At 38.8% G+C, this 18351-nt stretch overlaps 1 protein-coding gene across 2 annotated transcripts in view; it reads left to right on the top strand.

The window, feature by feature from the left end:
- Positions 1-3836: 3836 nt before the first annotated feature.
- Positions 3837-18351, top strand: part of OPN4 (opsin 4) — a 78199-nt gene continuing 63684 nt past the window's right edge. For both annotated transcript variants that reach the window (XM_075217024.1, XM_075217022.1), the window contains exon 1: positions 3837-4099. In XM_075217024.1, coding sequence (XP_075073125.1) covers positions 3956-4099 — 144 coding nt within the window. In that variant the 5' untranslated portion in view covers positions 3837-3955. The remainder of the gene's footprint in view (positions 4100-18351) is intronic.

The following is an 18351-nucleotide window of genomic DNA, read 5'->3' as shown; positions in this document are numbered from 1 at the left end:
GATATTGCATTTTGTAACCATATTTATTAGCCTATAGATTGTTAGTAATTTACTTGTCTCTGCAGAGCTCTTGTTAAATCCAGTGACTAATGCACTGTGCTTGTGTAAAGGTCACTGCACAGTCTGGACAATAATGGCAATAACATGTACACACAATTGTTTTGTATGAATCTCAAAATAAATAGGAAAGACCTGTAGATCATGAACAGCAATACAGAGTCATTAATTTATTCTCTACTGCAGCGACGTATTAAAAAGTAGTTCAAAGTTCTTGTATAAATGGTTTTTCTAGTTCTTTATATGTGAACTGTTGCAATGTTGTATATAATTAAGCAATGCCTTAAAGAGTAACATATTGTAGAACTATATTTAAAGTTGTGATTGATAAGTATGCTGTAAAGTTCCTGCTAATATTAAATCAGTAAACACTAGTAGAACCGTTTTTTGGGTTGCAATTGTAAATTTAAAAAATCTGCTGCATTTCTATTAATTTTAGTTAATTTGTATCTCTTTCTATTTGTGGTTTTATTTATGTAACACCCCATGCTCTAGCACTCTGAAATGGTTGGTGAAATGCTGTTTCTCTCTTCATTGCCTTCACCCGAGTCTTCTACACAGTATGGTGGGATACCGACTGTGACTGAATTCACCAGGGTTGTTTGGGGAAGCTCCTTATATACAACCACACTAACCCTCTAAATAACAATGCACCACACACTATGGTTACAAACAATCAACTAGGTGTTTATTTTGGGGAAAGTAAATGGGTAAGGCAGATTTAAATATGGGGAGATTCTGGACAGGATAAGTGGGACAATTGGTAAGATAATAATCAAAGGCAACAGTACAGTGAATAGTAATTACAAACAAATAAGACGGCCAGCAAACATGCATTCACTTTAGTGCCCATACTCTCCCACAATGCACTCACAGAGTGTGAAAAATATAAATCAACAATGATTTAACACAATAATCACAGTCCTGTCCATATTAAATAGTTTGTGAGATTAACTAGTTAACCCTGGTGCACATGTAGAAATGTTGGTAATGTGCATTAAATCTCTGATACTTGATATGTCTCTATATCTTTGAGAGATTACACAGTCCCTGTTATATGTACAGAATTATATAAGGAGGTCTAACTGGAGGAATTAGAGGTATAGAGTTATTTTCTTAATGCAGCAATGGTGTCACAGTGTTTGGAGTATTATTACTTATCTCTCTCCCTCTGGATGAAGATATGGTCTCAGCCACTGCTGGATTGTAGATTACCTGCAAATCTAGTTTTACTAGCTGTTCCTCTCTGCTAATATGCAATCCTCTAATAGCAGGAGTCTAACTCTTCCCACATAAACTTGTTTTGCTGTGTAATCTCCCTCAGGCTGCTTGAAAGCTGATTTTTTTCAGGGATCCAGCTACAAGAACTTTCTGTGCAAAGCCACACCCATCTTTTGATAGTTCTGATGTCCCTCTCTTTTTTTGTACACTTTACCTTTCCTGCAAACTCTCCTATCCGACCTCTCTCTTTCCGCTGCTGCGGTCTCTCACACCTCGGACTGGCCACACCTCTTCCTGTCAGCGTCAGCTCTGATTCAATGGTAGGACTGATCTCTGCTTCATGCTGCATTTATATAGCAACATGAGCTTCTGGCTGTTCAGCATAATACCGCCTGGTTACATTTATAACATTTTCTTCACAATGTCATTATTCAATTAGGACTAATTTATCTATAAATATACTCAATTATATGGTAATAGGAGCTGCATAACTCATAGCCAGGGCAAAGCTTCCTTCTGCCACAAGCTAGGGTATGACCAATATTTTAGGTCCACTCTCAAAATTCATCTCTATTCACTGAAATAGAGATAGTCATAATATACTCCAGAAGTAGATATTGAAAATGATGACTGCCTAATTTCCTTTGGTCCTATATATAGCGTGAGGGTATGAAAATGCCTATAGCGTTTTGAAAAAAAGTTTCTGGATGTACCTTTAGTAACATTGCTCACATCCATTCATTTGCTTAAATATTGGGCATATGTTGTCTGTAACCTTAGGACAGTATGACAGTTGAGTAAAGTTAGCCATTAAGTTAAAAAAGTCAACAAAATCAATTATTCATTAACTGTAGATCTATATTCTATATCCATTATAGAAGAAACTGGAAATAAATCCTTCTACTAAGCCAGAAAAATTGGCTTAAATATTGGAGAAAATATTTCCCTGCTTTTACATAATCATACGAATGGAGAGGTCACTACCCTGCACAATTAAAGAATACTAATTTCCTGAAATACTCTGTGCTGTTATGAGCAATCCAATGATCTCATCGGTTACTGGTTGTTCCTGCCCATCAACATGTCCTCAAAACAGAGTAAATGGTAATAGATAGTACATTAAGATCTATTATGTATAGATGCTCAGTTCCTAGTAAAAGGCACCAAAAAAAGGAAAGGAGAAAATAAGTACTTGATGTGTGCATTTAGAAGGCTGAAGGGGAATTTTGGGGACATAAGATGTGATATGCAAGAAAAATGTTGGTTCCAGCCACCATGGAATAGTATTTCTCTAGATTTTTGTATTGGTGCATATAGGACTTTATAATACTATTACACATTTCAATGCAGAATATTTAACAATATTCTGCTTTATAGTTTCAACTTAACTCACTGTGTGTTAAAATTGTTTCAGATATATGCTTATTTAGTACATGGTTTTCCAACTGGACACCCAAGGGCAGAGTTTGGCCCCCACAAGTCTTTTTCTTGCCTCTCACCTTCACTGGTAAATGTTATAGACTCCTGGGTATGTCATAAATGTTGTATTAGGAACATACAGTATATCTGGTTCACGTAAATACTTTTACGTCCTTGGTTTAATTTCTTCTTATTATTGTTGTATTCTTGGAGTTGAAATTTCCATATGATTGTGTTCATTAACTTTACTTATTTCACCACATAGAGGAAGAAAGCATCTTGTATAGAAGTATTTTTTTCAGTTTATTTTACTTAAATATTCAAACATATTAAGAATGTGCTGTGTATGTAAAATATTGTTTCAGAGCATATTTGCATGTACTGTATAAATAATGTTGGGAGCTGCCATATTACTTAGCTTGTAAGAGCATATCCATGGATAGAAGCAGCAGTGACACATACTCTGTATGTGAGTTCTTTGGAATATAAAAATCTTTTGTATTTGTTAGTACTGGCCATTTATTTTCTCATAAAAGAGGAACACGCTGCTCTCCTTTCAGAGCCGTCTTTCAAAGTACTATTACAAAGCAGTGCAAGCTGTTCAAAAATGAAAACACTCAACAGCAATGCAAATATGTTAGTTGAGTAAACTTATATAGAGGGATTATTTGCCCTTATAGGAATTCCTCCTTTTATCCTTGAAAAAATTGAACTTTTCACAAAATTTGACTTTGCTTAGCATTTTCCTTCTGGTTATTTTGGAACTTTACACTCTATTATTGCTATACTTAAACCACCACCCTGTTGGGTCTGATCATTTGGCCTAAATATTCAGGATCAGTGATAGATTTGTTATCTAACTATGGATTATGGAAAAAATTCTCCAAAGAATATAACGAAAACATATTCCTGACTCATAATCAGGTCAACCTATATTTCTGCCTTCCAACCATATTATGATTATACATGTATTGCTGCTTTTAATTTGCTGAGATCAGGAAGAGTGCAGACTTGTAGTGTCTGTGAGTGGTGTAATATAATTGAAGTATGAATGAGAGCAGGCATTCATTGAGCATGTGCGGACAGTACATGCTCTTATATTTAAAGGGAGGCTGTATCTCTGCCTCTTAGCAGCACATGAAAGCAGCTATCTGCAGCTGCATAGATAAATACATCACAACTCAGCTTCAGAGAAACAGAATTACTATCAGAATTCCTAAACTCCATCAATCCAGCAGACAACTATCTTAAACCAAGCATGAACCATCTGTCTGTTAGGAAGGGCATCACTTGCCCTCCTCAAGATGCCAATTGCACCAGGATACTAGAGTCTCTGAACACCTGGAATGATTCTGAAGTCAGTTCTTACAAACTCGTGGAACTGCCACCAACAATGACCACGGTAAGTTTTGTCACATTTTATTCTGGTAATAGACATGAAGTCACTCTGATATAATAATTTAATTATTATTATACAATTACTCAAATGCCAATGCACAATCCACACCTTTCTAGCTTGGGTTTAACATAAAATTCCAACATTAATTATAGTCCTAATTTAACTTCAACTGTTACCTATATTACAGTACGCATTAATTATTATTTTTCAAATGTCATGCTCTTTAGCTAGAAATCATGTATTGGTATACGAAACAATACAAGACAGAATTGCATAACTGAACTAACAAGTATTCCATACATTATTCATACATTCTTTTGTAATACCTAAATACAGAGCTTAATTTGTACATACAAAAGAAGTGCAACTGAAATAAAAAAAAGTACTGTAGTTCAAAAACATGATTTATGCTGGGTGTACCTCAAGAATTATCTTTAAGCATTAATGACTATGGGGCTAAAATAAGTGTTGTCATTGCATTCCTATGTGGTCCAGTACAGAGTCCTACCTAAATAACAACAAAAACAGTTTTGTATGGGAAAAAATTTGTTGCAGCACATGCAAATTAATACTTGATAAACTGGTGCTTTGTATAAGCTATTCATATTTTAGTATAGCCTAATACAGTTCTTCATTGTGAAAATGTATCTTGTAGCTATGAATGTGTTTTGCTTTCAAGTAAAATGTGTACATTGCGGATTGAAACTTGTGAATACCAGTCCAAGTGTTAAGTGGTCAGAACTGCAAATCCAGGGGGAGGGAGAATCTGGGTTAATGAAAAACTAAAACATCCACTGTACTGGGCATTCATATTACTATCTATTTCCTTCATGTAGGAATCCCTAAATATTGGTGAGTCCTGTCGCTTTACTAATGTAGCAATAGTAGCACAACATGTAAGTCATACAATACTTCATAGTCATCTGTTTCCTAGTGGATCATTTGCAGGTAACAACACCTGGAGGAGATGACAGATTGTTGAAAGTTATATTATTTTTTTTTACTGTAAACACCATAGTAATTTTGTCATGTTTAAAGGTAATGTAAGGTTAAAATAGATAGTTGGAAAATATGAAGTATAATAGATAAAAGTTATAGTGGTATAGACCTTTTCGTTGTGTCATACACATTTCTGAGATGTTTATTAAATATTGCTGATTATACTTTAAGCTCACCAATGTTGGTATGGCATAGAAGACAAAGCACTGTTTTTAAACAGTTAATTTGCCACCTGAATTACAACACTCCATTTAGTAGATTTATTGATATTCCCAGTATAAAGATGAGTGGATCCTTTTCAACGGATAATGCAGCTTATTCCAACATAACAATAAAAACAATCCAAAAACTGTCTACCTGTATGTTTATTCTATACCACCCGTAAAACCATCTTAATAATATCTGAAGTTCTGAACGGGACCTAGGAAGGATGTTTGGTAGCACTGATGTTATGCTTTTATTATATACTGTTGGTATGTTTTGTTTTAAATCTCACAGATCTTGTTCATAAGTTAGTTTGTTAATAAAATAATTAATAAAAACATCCTATTGCGATATTTGTTTGGATAAAAGGCTGTTTGTAAGAAAACATTTTCAGTCACAGTTGGTATGAAAATATTAAAATAGTTTTAACCATAATGACTGTGATATTCCCAATTTTTGTAATGTCAACTACACCTACAAAGCTATTACACTCCAATAGGTTTATTAAGGACAGACAAATCAGTGCAGTGTACACACTGAGCACTGAAGACAGCAGGGTGAGAAGAATAGTGCAACAGTGCAGCTGTGAAATAATAACAGCTGACTCTGAGACTTATGATTCACTACTGAGAGTCTGAGAGAGCATAGAGATGGGTTTCTCTTCTCCTATAACAAGGAAGAATGAGAGTAAAATTGGATTTGGTCATGAGATAGCGGCTGTTGATATATGATTGGCTGTAGTTGGTCTCATGCTGTCATGACAAGTTTTTTTATCCCAGAATTTTATACAATTCAAAGGCCAATTAACAGTATAGGTTGTACGAATTTCAGATTTCGATAGAGCAAATTGACCCCTTCTATTTATATATATAATTTTTTTTATAAAAGTCTGAATGAAAGTTTGAACCCACTTCTTTTATTTGTGTTCATTGTTACATATTAAATAAGACTTGGTCAAGTAGTTCCAAAAAATACTAAATTCCAATGCACCCTGTAATGCTTTACAAGTAACACACTAACTTTCTTACACAAGTATAGTTGAGCACAAATCCAATAACAAACATACAGATTCCACCTTGGCTTAAAAAGCGACAAATACAACTATATATGCATAATAATAACTCAATAAAATACCATTATACCAATTGTTAACCTAAAGTCCATTTATGTATCAAATTATATCAATTATTCCTCTTATGGAGGCACAGTGACTCTTTCGGACACAACTCACACTGTTTTCTTTGTTTTCCAAAGTTGTGGGTCCGATGTATAAAACTAGGGATGAGCGGGCTCGGATATCTGAAATCCGAGCCCACCCGAACCTTGCCGATCCGAGCCGGATCCGAGACAGATCTGGACATTTCCACCAATTGCAAAACTGAAAGCGAGGCTCCGAGTCATAATCCCGTTGTCGGATCTCGCGATACTCGGATTCTATAAATTCCCCGCTGGCCGCCGCCATCTTCACTCAGGCATTGATCAGGGTAGAGGGAGGTTGTGTTAGGTGGTCCTCTGCCCTGCTATATCCTGTGCTGTGCTGTGCTGTGCTCAGTCCACTGGTGCTGTGTCCTGTGCTCTGTCCTTCTGAGTTCAGTGGTGCTGCTGGGTCCTGTGCTGTGTCCTGTTCAGTCCAGTGGTGCTGTGTCCTGTGCTCTGTCCTTCTGAGTTCAGTGGTGCTGCTGGGTCCTGTGCTGTGTCCTGTTCAGTCCAGTGGTGCTGTGTCCTGTGCTCTGTCCTTCTGAGTTCAGTGGTGCTGCTGGGTCCTGTGCTGTGTCCTGTTCAGTCCAGTGGTGCTGTGTCCTGTGCTCTGTCCTTCTAAGGGCATTGTTATTTTCCCATTATTTCCAAGTTATAAAAAATTTAAAAAAAAGTTATAAAAAAAAATAAAAAAAAATTATAAAAAAAAGAAATTAAAAAAAAATATCCAAAAACAATCCTGCAATATAAGTCCATTGGTACTGCAATATTACAAAGTTCACTGATTCTGCAGTATAAGTCCACCAGTGGTACTACAATATTACAAAGTTCACTGATTCTGCAGTATAAGTCCAGTGGTACTCTCCTGTGCCGCATATAATTTTTAAAGGCTTTGCCGAGTGTGTGTGGCTTAGGGGTACGCTCTCTTGTGCTACATATAATGGAAAACAAAAATTTGGAGGATAAAGCTGCGAGGAAAAAGCTCAGTTTTCCTAAAAGACCCGCTGGCGGGGATGCTGATAACATCTAGTCCGGACTGAAGGACCTGCCAATCATTGCAGACATGTCTACTGTTGCTGCATTGGATGCTGTCACAATAGAAAAAATGGTGGAGGATTATTTTGCTGACACCATCCAAATAGACATGTCAGACAGTCCATATTGTTACTGGCAGGGAAAAAAGGCAGTTTGGAAGCCCCTGTACAAACTGGCTCTATTTTACCTGAGTTGTCCCCCCTTCAGTGTGTACTCGGAAAGAGTTTTTAGTGCAGCGGGGAACCTGGTCAGTGAGCGGCGAAGGAGGTTGCTTCCTCACAACGTTGAAAAAATGATGTTTATAAAAATGAATAATCAATTCCTCAATGAAGTACAGCACTGCCCTCCAGATAATACAGAGGGACCTGTGGTTGTGGAGTCCAGCGGGGACGAATTGATAATGTGTGAGGAGGAGGAAGTACACACTGTAGGGGGAGAGGAATCAGAGGTTGAGGATGAGGACGACATCTTTCCTCAGTAGAGCCTGTTTAGTTTGTACAGGGAGAGATGAATTGTTATTTTGGTGTGGGGGCCCAAACAAACCAATCATTTCAGCCACAGTTGTTTGGTAGGCCCTGTCGCTGAAATGATTGGTTTGTTAAAGTGTGCATGTCCTATTTCAACAACATAAGGGTGGGTGGGAGGGCCCAAGGATAATTCCATCTTGCAACTCTTTTTTTGGCATTATGTGACCATTCAACAGTCGTTTGCCATGTTCAAAAAGTAAAACAAAATGTCAACAAATTCAAAAAATTAAACCAAAAGTAAAATGCCCTGTCATAATTTAAAACAAGAGGTATTGACGTGCTAGAATTAGTGTAGTGTTTATATGTTATAAACACTACACTTGGAAGTTGGAGGATGTATTGTGGCCCCGGTACCAAATTTAGTACCGGGGCCACTCCACTATGCAGTCCAGATAGAGGTGTATCAGATATTAAACAACGTTGACTGTTGCTGCAAAATTTTTAAATAATATTGTGGGGAACACTACACTATGCAGTCCATAAACATTTTTGGTAGAATTCAGACCCGTGGAGGGTTTTTTAATTATATTGTGGCCCCGGTAAAAAGTTGTGTACCGGGGCCACCCCACTACGCAGTCAAGAAACTTTTTTTTTGGAATTCAGACCCGTGGAGGGTTTTTTAATTATATTGTAGGAACTACTCCTCTACGCAGTCCAGGTACAATTTTTGGTGTAATTAAGACCAGTTGATGGTTTTCTTATTATATTGTGGTGACCACTCCTCTACGCAGTCCAGGTACAATTTTTGGTGTAATTAAGACCATTTGAGGGTTTTCTTATTATATTGTGGGGACCACTCCTCTACGCAGTCCAGATACAATTTTTGGTGTAATTAAGACCAGTTGATGCCGGTTTTCTTATTATATTGTGGGGACCACTCCTCTGCGCAGTCCAGGTACAATTTTTGGTGTAATTAAGACCAGTTGATGGTTTTCTTATTATATTGTGGGGACCACTCCTCTACGCAGTCCAGGTACAATTTTTGGTGTAATTAAGACCAGTTGATGGTTTTCTTATTATATTGTGGGGACCACTCCACTACGCAGTCCAGAAAGATACCTCGTTGCAACGTTTTGGACTAATAACAATATTGTTAGATGTTCAGAATACACTGTAAATTAGTGGAAATGATTGTTATTGAATGTTATTGAGGTTAATAATAGTGTAGGAGTGAAAATAAGCCCAAAAACTTGATTTTTGAACTTTTTATGCTTTTTTCAAACAAAATCCGAATCCAAAACCTTAAATCCGAACCAAAACCTTTCGGCAGGTGTTTTGCTTGACAAATCCGAACCCAAAACCTCAAGCAAATCCGAATCCAAAACACAAAACACGAGACACCAAAAGTCGCCGGTGCAAATCCCTATATAAAACTATATATAAAACTATATATATATATATATATATATACTATATATATGATATATAAACCTAATTGTACAGTATTTGTGGAGTTGTGGTGTGGGTAATAAGATCAACACTTATTGGTAGTACTCCATCCTAGGAACAAGCAAGCAGAGCCCATTATTGTTGAGATTAGAAATGCTGGCCCTCTTCTCAGTTTTTGATACCCCAGGACCCCAATGTGAGCTAAAATAATTGATTAAACAGTACACCACTATTGCAGTGTAGACCAACTGTCTTCATCTCTAACTTGTGTTTGGATCTTATTAGAGGCATAGTTGTGGCCACCCATCATAGTAAGGCTTGGTTTCTATGCTACAGCTCTATAGAATTAGACATTTTTTTCATCCAACAATCTTAGACATAGAACTTTCCAAGTGCTGGGAACATTCATTTACAGGCACATAAAACAAACAAAAATGGCACCAACAATTACCATAAATATCTAAAACAGTTTTTTTCACTTTTTTTGTAGTGTCCATAATGTAGTCATAGTTCAGAGTAAATCAATTACAAATTAATTCAAAGCTCAAAGTAATATCTGTGCGTTTTGTGCCAAGCTCATATTAGTGTCCTAATGATATTAACTTAACCTAGAAGAGAGTATTAAGGTGGTTTAATACACAAGCATGCTTTTAGTAAAAATAGACAGCTTTAAATCCCAGTATTTTTTCACAACAATTAATTATGGGAATTTCTATTATCATGATCAACAAATACAATTTTAACTTAAAGGAAAATACACCCTAAGCAGAACTATGGATTTTCTTTTAATTTTTTTTTTTTTAATGTCCAACATCATAAATTTATGTATCTGCATACATGAATTTATTGACATAAATTGAAGCTGCATATCACCCATAGACACACAAAGACAAATGCCACCTAGTGCCCAAATTTGCATCAATATAAACTTAGAGAATGCTGTCAAGCGATAATGTTAAAGAAATAAACTTTATCAAGGCTGTGTATTTCTGAGATAAATGACACTCTTGAAATAAAGTGTTTGTAATTATGTAAATCTGTATAGCATGCTCCCTGTTGCCTCATTTGCATACTGCTGCCAGCTTTGAAGAGTGACTTTGAAAAACAATGATTTTCCATCTCTTATGACTCTATGCCAGTGTTTGCCAAATCCAGTCCTCAGGGAGCCCTAACAGTGTATGTTTTCCATATCTCCTTTCTAGTGGCATATTCTTTACTGACTGACACATTGTAAAATATCCAGAGGTGGTACTAGTTATTTCACTGGTGATCTGGAAAACATGTCCTGTTAGGTTGAGGACTGTATTTGGAAAACACTGACTCAATGATTCAAAAGAATCGAGCACTATATGGCCATAGAAGACTTAATAACCTCGGTTGCTGTCAGATATTCAGACTTTAAGGCCACTTGGTTTTACTGGCTAAGAAACACTTTAATCAGGTGTCCAGAGAATTCTTCACTCATCCATCTCTCATGATTCCTCAAGATCTCCACTGTTAGGCTCCCTGAGGAATGGATTTGGGAAACACTGGTCTATGCATATCACTCTGTGCAGCTTCAAATATGAGACTGAGGAACAGTGTTAGTCTCCTAAATGAGAAATAATCTATTAGTGGATCTACCCACAGGTGCAAGGCTATTTCTGTAATAGCAAGTTTGAAATACTTTAACTGAAATCCAGTGCTTTGCTTTTATGGCAGTTTACCATGCATCAATGCCATTTTTTGCAACATAATTTATATGTTTGAGTAAATGTGCCTTTGTGTGTGTGTGTATATATATATATATATATATATATATATATATAAAATGGAAACAGAAGGACAAGGCGCACGATAGTGTAGTATTTAAGCAACACAGTGATTCAATACTGTGTATATATAAGTGTGTACCAAACTAGTGAAGGTGTATAGGTACACTCAAACACCAGAGAGAATAGTTAATTGAACCAGGAAGAGTATATACACCCAAAAGAGTGTGTATTCAAAAGTTGACAAGTGGTACATACCATTCCCCCACTCATATGTAGCTTCACACCAGATATATAATCTTGTAGAGCTTATCAATATAAATTCACTTGAGCTGTATCAAACAGGTTTCCTCCAAATCTGAGTGGGATCAGAGAAAATATATCTCAGAAGTGGTAAACAGTACACACCATCCCCACTTGTGCATAACTGCGTACCAGATATACAATCTTTAAGGCTTATCTGTATGGATAATCTGTATCCGGGACAGGTTTCTTCAGTCCTTCAGTCTCCAGACATATACCAGTTTTTGCTATTCCTTCCTGCTTATTCTTGCAGCTCTATCTGGCTTCTGCACGCACAGTAGGGGTTCTCCCAGGTATAGGGGTTTACATCTAGCAAGGGCTAGCCAGTCATATTTTCTTTCACAGGACAAGTAATATACATACAAGAAAATAAGAAACTATGGATAGATATGTGCTTGCTGTGTGGTATATAATAAATAAACAAAACTGTATATCAGCAACAACAGATGTTTTAGCTGTTAGTGGCATTAGCATACATCGCCTTATGAAAATTCTTCTCTCCCATGTTACGCAACCTACATCTACTCTCCCCATTTTGCAGGGTTTCACTAAGAAAACCTTGTAGGGGAAACACTGTTTCTACTAGCTAAGCTGAGGTCGCCTCTGGCTGAAGTCATTTGTGCAAGCTAGTCCTGGAGACCCTCCAAACTGACCCCTTCCAGACAGTATAATTTGTTCTGCCCCCGAACTTCCCACTTAAGCTACTATTACAGTCACCTGGGCTGGGGTAATTCATCGACAATTGAAAAACACCCTTATCATCAATTAATGAACCCAGGTAACTGCAGTAGTAGCCTAAGTGGTAAGTTCTGGAGCAGAGCAATTTGTACCAGATGGAAGAAGTCAGGTTAGAGGGTCTAGCCCTGCAGTGGTATAAAAACAGCCAAATTCTATGTGTGTATGTGTATGTTAAAAATTCTATACTTGTATAAGTTAATGCTCATAAAAAGGGAATATTATAATACAAGTTTATAATGCCATTATAAGTATTGCATATTACACACTAGCTTGGCAGCTTATAGGAGGTTGATCTAAGGAGTAATATAAGATCATGATCATATATTCATTTATAAATCGATAGGGGAGTGGCAGCCATTGCACACAATGAAATGTACAAACACTTGCATAGTGGACTCAAGCAGAAGATGATCTTAAGCAGTTGTATAGAAAAAAAAGTTGTTATCATCTGCTACCATTGGGATCTGACAATTGTGTTAAAAAAATCCATTGCTTAATCAAGGTTATAAAATCAGCAATAAGCATACTTGCATATAAATTTGATTTTCGTGACCCAGAAAGACCCCTCTGTATGTCCTGGCTCCTCCGTTTGTTGGTTCATGAAATATTCTTCCCTATTGGCCTAATGTTTTGTTTGTTTGTTTTAACATCACCTCAAACTAAAACTGATTTTTTTTCTGCATACTGCAGCCAGCAAATGTGGCCATGCTGTTGGCATAGAAAACGGAACAAATGACACCATTTGCTATTTTATGTTATATACCGTGTTTCAGGAAAATGTATAACAAACATGCACACATACACACATTGAGGTGGTGGAGGTGGCGGTGGGGATTAAGCTTTTTGGGGTGCCATTTTGTATATCTTAACACTCTACTTTAGATAGCTTCAGCTTCTTTAATTAGTCTTACTTTCTATATTTGTGTATATGTGGCCAATAACATAATTCTTCTTGCGTTGGTCCTCATAGCAAAATATAGGGGTTAGTGACGCTGGCATTGCTAGTTTATCCACTATGGACTCTGTTATGTGCGTATTGTCGCTAACCAATAACGATTGTCGAACCTCGATTTGTGTTTCCAAAGCACAAAGATTTATTCGCAATAAGTAGGATAAATATGCTCAAGCGATGTAATAGTAAATACAGCTGTTACTTATCGCAGGCGCTCTGGATTCAGTGCAGTCATTCAATCCTGAAGTCTGGGGACAAGATGTCTGCACTCTGGATCACAAGCTGCTGCTTATATACACAATCAAATACAGTAATACAATGAAGATGGTATAGCTTGCATCTATTGGTCCAGGTCTCAGGAATGTCCAAGGGGTTGTCAATCATTGGCTGGTTCATCCTAAAGAATCCAAAGGAGGGGGTCATCTCTGCAGGGGGTATGCTCTGCTCTTCCCGCCAAGATTCCTTAGTCTTAAGAAGTTCATAATTCCCTATCATTCATAACTTGTGTATGCACTCTGCGATTCCCTCGCAGAGTGAACCAAACAGTAGGATATGTAACAAGGTTCATTATGATACCACTCATGATGTTATTCCTTCAACCCGTTCCGTGTATTTCACTAATATGCATGTAACTCTGGTATAACATATAAATACTACTATATTTCGACATAACTGACTATGTGTTGCAACTACCATTAATGTGTACTATTTTATAAGAATGCGTGTTTGTGCGAATGTATGGTAAAAGACCAATTACTGTTGCTGCCACATGTAGTGGATGCGTACGCCCTTTCACGCCGTAGCGTGCCCTTGTACGTAGATGCGTACCGTACGCATCTTTTCAGACAAAGACAACCAAGTTTGCTAGACTTTAATTGAAATTACTTTATCCAATTTGCTGACTTCGACAGCTCCACCCTTTGATAGTGTAATAAACTATCACCCAATCACCGTTTCAAGTTCAGGATTATACAATACTTCTTCACAGACCATGATCTCGGTATCTGGTACCACCCTTTCAGTCTCTTTCTCAGTGTTACTCCTATGAGACCGTTTTCCACACTTCAACACAGTAGGAACACATTTGATAACTAAACCAATTGCTAAGATGACACCCAGTATAAGGAGAAGGAGCTTACCTACACTAGCAACCATTTCCTGTACCCAATCCCCCAGACCGGAGAACCATTTCGCAGGGTTCAACCACGAGAACCAACCCGCCACCTTTTCCCCGACCTCATATAACGAAGAATTATGGCTCTTTCGAAATTCCCATTTCAGCTGTAAAATTTTATCTATCTTCCGGTCTATAACCTCTTTAGGGTCATCCATATTATTAGTAATGTACGTGCAACATTTGACACCGAACTGGGTGGCCAGTGTCACACAGTACCCACCAGTAATCGAGGTGAGATAATTTAGTACCAGTCTATGTTGCACCAACTCCTTCTTGTACGCTTGTAGCTCCCTTCCAGTATACCTGAAAGTGTCATCATACATCTCGGTGATATTATCTATTAATTTGGCTAGGTCTTGGATATATTTAAAGTTTAATGTTCCCCGAGCGGTCCTGGTGAGATCTAGAGCAACCATAACTTGGAAACCAGCAGTTTCACTAATCAATTTTGTAGCTATGGGTTCCTCACCAGGAATCATATTTCTCTTGCCACGGTGTTCATACTGTGTGTGTATGTATGGTGGTGATGTAGTCTTGTGAATATCAACCATTTCTTCATGAGTAATAGTCATGATTTCAGGAACAAGTTTAGCTAAGAAACACAAGCCCTTGGAACTCGGAGTCACCCAGGAATAAGCTTTCCTCCCACAAACAAAATACACATCATCAGGGAGAACATAAGGAGCAGTATGCCCATGAATTATATCACACAGAGTTTTGATAAAACTACCCATGCCCAGTGTCTCCATTTGTTCTAGACACGTGTCGGCATTAATGACATTTTTACATTTATCTGTAGAGACTTTTCCAATGGATATCTTCTTATGTTTAGTTATACGCCCTAATTTGTGACCTCCATCAACATTCCTGCCTAGTAGTGACCTTGTGAGTCTCCCTCTAAAATGAGTGTGGCGAGCCATTGTCTGATCTGATAGGTCAGCCTCCCAATTCTCCAGGCGCTTTGCATGAGATATGTTTAGGCACAGCAAAGATCTGCCTATGGAGTATTGTCGAAGCGTCAGACTAGGGGACCTAGTGTTATTGTACCTCCTGTCTATGGGCCTCCCACCCCTCAATTCGAGTACTTCAGATATGTTTAGAGGGAATGGCACTAGTCCTATATTATGCTGCCCTTGAGGCACGTGAGAGCACACCCAACACTCGGTTTGGTTTAGCACTTTACCCACCAGGGAGTGATAATCCTCCAAAGGATGCCCGCCTATATTCAGAGTACTGGGGGACTGGCATCGTTGGATGCATCTCTCTTCAACTAGGGAGTCACAGAACTTGCAGATACAATACTCATCAGACAATAGCCCCTCACACTGCCTCCGAGTTCCTGAGCTAGCAGACCTTTTCATAACCCCTGGACCAAGTTTGATAATGGGCTGCTCTGAGTATCCTATTAACTTTTCTTCGGCCTCCATTTCATCCGTATCACTCCCAGAACTCTCCTCCGTCCTCCATCCTCCTTCACAAAAATAGAATGTCCTAGAAAGAGTAAAAACAAGGAAAATCCTGGAACAAAAGAAAAACAAAAACCGCCACTCCATCGCTGGAAAGATAATTCTGAGGCAACGTCTCTGGTTCAGGTGTCTCGACTGCAGGCTTTAGGTCTCCCGGAACAGGCTCACAAGTGACAGCTCTGTGTCGTCGGTCTTAGTTTTATCTTGCACTTTCTCCGGATTATGGACTCTCCTGCAGTGGGTGGAATGGACCCAAGTGTCTCTCTCTGCAACCTTCAGTGATGTTGTACTGGTCAGCAGCACTTGGTACGGGCCTTCCCAACGGTCTGTTAAACAACCTGAACGTAAGAAATTGAGGATCATAACATAGTCTCCAGGTTCAACATCATGACAGTTTGTCTCTGGCATACCAGGTGACAGCATTTTTAGTTTTTGTTGTTGTTTTTTTAGCTGTCTACTCATTCTTATAAGATATTGTACAGTCACTTCATTATTACACTTCAAGTCGTCTTGTGTTCTCACGATCAAATGAGGTTGTCGTCCGAACAGTATCTCAAAGGGGGACAGATTAAGAGGAGGTCTAGGAGTTGTTCGAATGCTATGGAGGAACAACGGCAAAGCCTCAGGCCATGCCAACCCAGTTTCAGCCATTATCTTACCCAGCTTGTTCTTTATAGTACCGTTTACTCTCTCCACCTTACCACTGGCTTGTGGTCGGTAAGGGGTGTGAAGTCTGCTACTGATTCCCATGAGTTTACACATGTTTTGGAAGATATCACCAGTAAAATGGGTACCCCTATCACTTTCAATGATTCTAGGGATACCGAACATACACACAAAGTCTTGTACAATTTTCTTTGCAGTGAACACAGCAGTATTAGTGGCTGCCGGATATGCTTCTACCCAACCGGAAAACACATCAATACACACTAACACATACTTTAAATTCCTGCATGGTGGTAATTGGATATAGTCAATTTGTATTACCTGGAAAGGTCCGTCTGTAGGAGGGATGTGGGATGGCTCAGTTGGAATAGTTTTCCCAACATTTTTCCTCAAACAAGTAAGACATGACATTGCTTTCTTACCAGCCTGAGAGGAAAATCCGGGAGCACACCAGTATGCTCTCACCAGTTTGCACATACCTTCTTTACCCAGGTGAGTCAGGCCGTGTGCTGCTTCAGCCAGGCTTGGATAGTATCTTCGTCGAGCTACAGGCTTACCTTGTCCATCCCTCCAGAGTCCTCTTGACCACATCCCTTCGCCTTCCAGACCGCCTTTTCCTGCAGGGAACACAAATCTTGCATTTCAATTAATTTCTGCATGTCTAATGTCTGAAAAACCATCATAGTCTCGGTAGATACAGTCATAGGTTGCCCTGCTGCCCATTTAGCAGCTTCGTCTGCCCTGTTCTTGCTGCCCAATGACACTGGGTCTTCTTCAAAGGTATGGGCTTTGCACTTTATGACGGCTACTGTTCTGGGTAACTGTATCGCTGTCAGAAGTCCTTTTATGTGTTGTGAGTGTGCCACTGGTGTACCTGCTGCTGTCGTAAAGTTTCTAAGACGCCAAAGGGCCCCAAAATCGTGCACTACCCCGAAGGCGTACCTAGAGTCAGTATATATATTGGCTGATTTACCCTCTGCCAATTCACACGCTCTCCTTAGTGCTACTAGTTCCGCCACCTGGGCTGAGTGAGGTGGACCAAGGGGTTCAGTTCTACCACATCCTGATCGTCTACAACAGCGTAACCAGTACATAGCTCTCCTGTCTCTGTCTGTCTATGGCAACTTCCGTCTGTATAAAACGTAAAATCTACATTTTCTAAGGGGGTGTCACGTATGTCGGGCCTTGCAGTAAAGGTCTGATTCAGGTGTTCCATACAGTCATGCTTGTCAGTATTCTTGCCTAACTCATCATCAACCAGGGTCTCCTCACCTCCCACCCTTTGTGTCTCTAGAGACACATACGGAAGGTATGTAGCTGGATTTAAGGTGCTACATCGTTTGATGGTGATGTTTGAGGGTGCCATCAGGGCTAGTTCCCACTTTGTGAATCTAGCTGAAGAAACATGTCTGGTTTGGGCTGAATTTAACAGAGCTGATACAGCATGGGGTGTATAGATAGTTGAATTATGTCCTAATTCTACGTCCTCGCTCTTACTCACCAGAAGAGCCGTTGCTGCTACACTTCTGAGACATGTTGGGAGTGATCTTGCCACATTGTCTAATTGTGCACTGTAGTATGCTACCGGTCTGTTAGCGTCACCATGTTTCTGTGCGAGGACCCCTGCTGCACAACCATCAGCTTCTGTACAAAAAAGCTCAAAAGGCTTTTCATAATCAGGTATTCCCAATGCAGGTGCTCTAGTCAGACTATCTTTAAGATTAAAGAACGCTTGCTCTGACTCTTCTGTGTGTACAAAACATTCTGGTTTTGAGGAAGAGACTAGCTCCTGCAATGGTAATGCCAGAATAGAAAAACCTGGGATCCAGGATCTACAGTATCCACACATCC

The sequence above is a fragment of the Mixophyes fleayi genome, chromosome 6 (assembly GCF_038048845.1).
Source record: "Mixophyes fleayi isolate aMixFle1 chromosome 6, aMixFle1.hap1, whole genome shotgun sequence".
Taxonomy (NCBI): domain Eukaryota; kingdom Metazoa; phylum Chordata; class Amphibia; order Anura; family Limnodynastidae; genus Mixophyes; species Mixophyes fleayi.
Note: the sequence above shows the minus strand (reverse complement) of the source record. Positions and strands in the feature narration are given on the sequence as shown.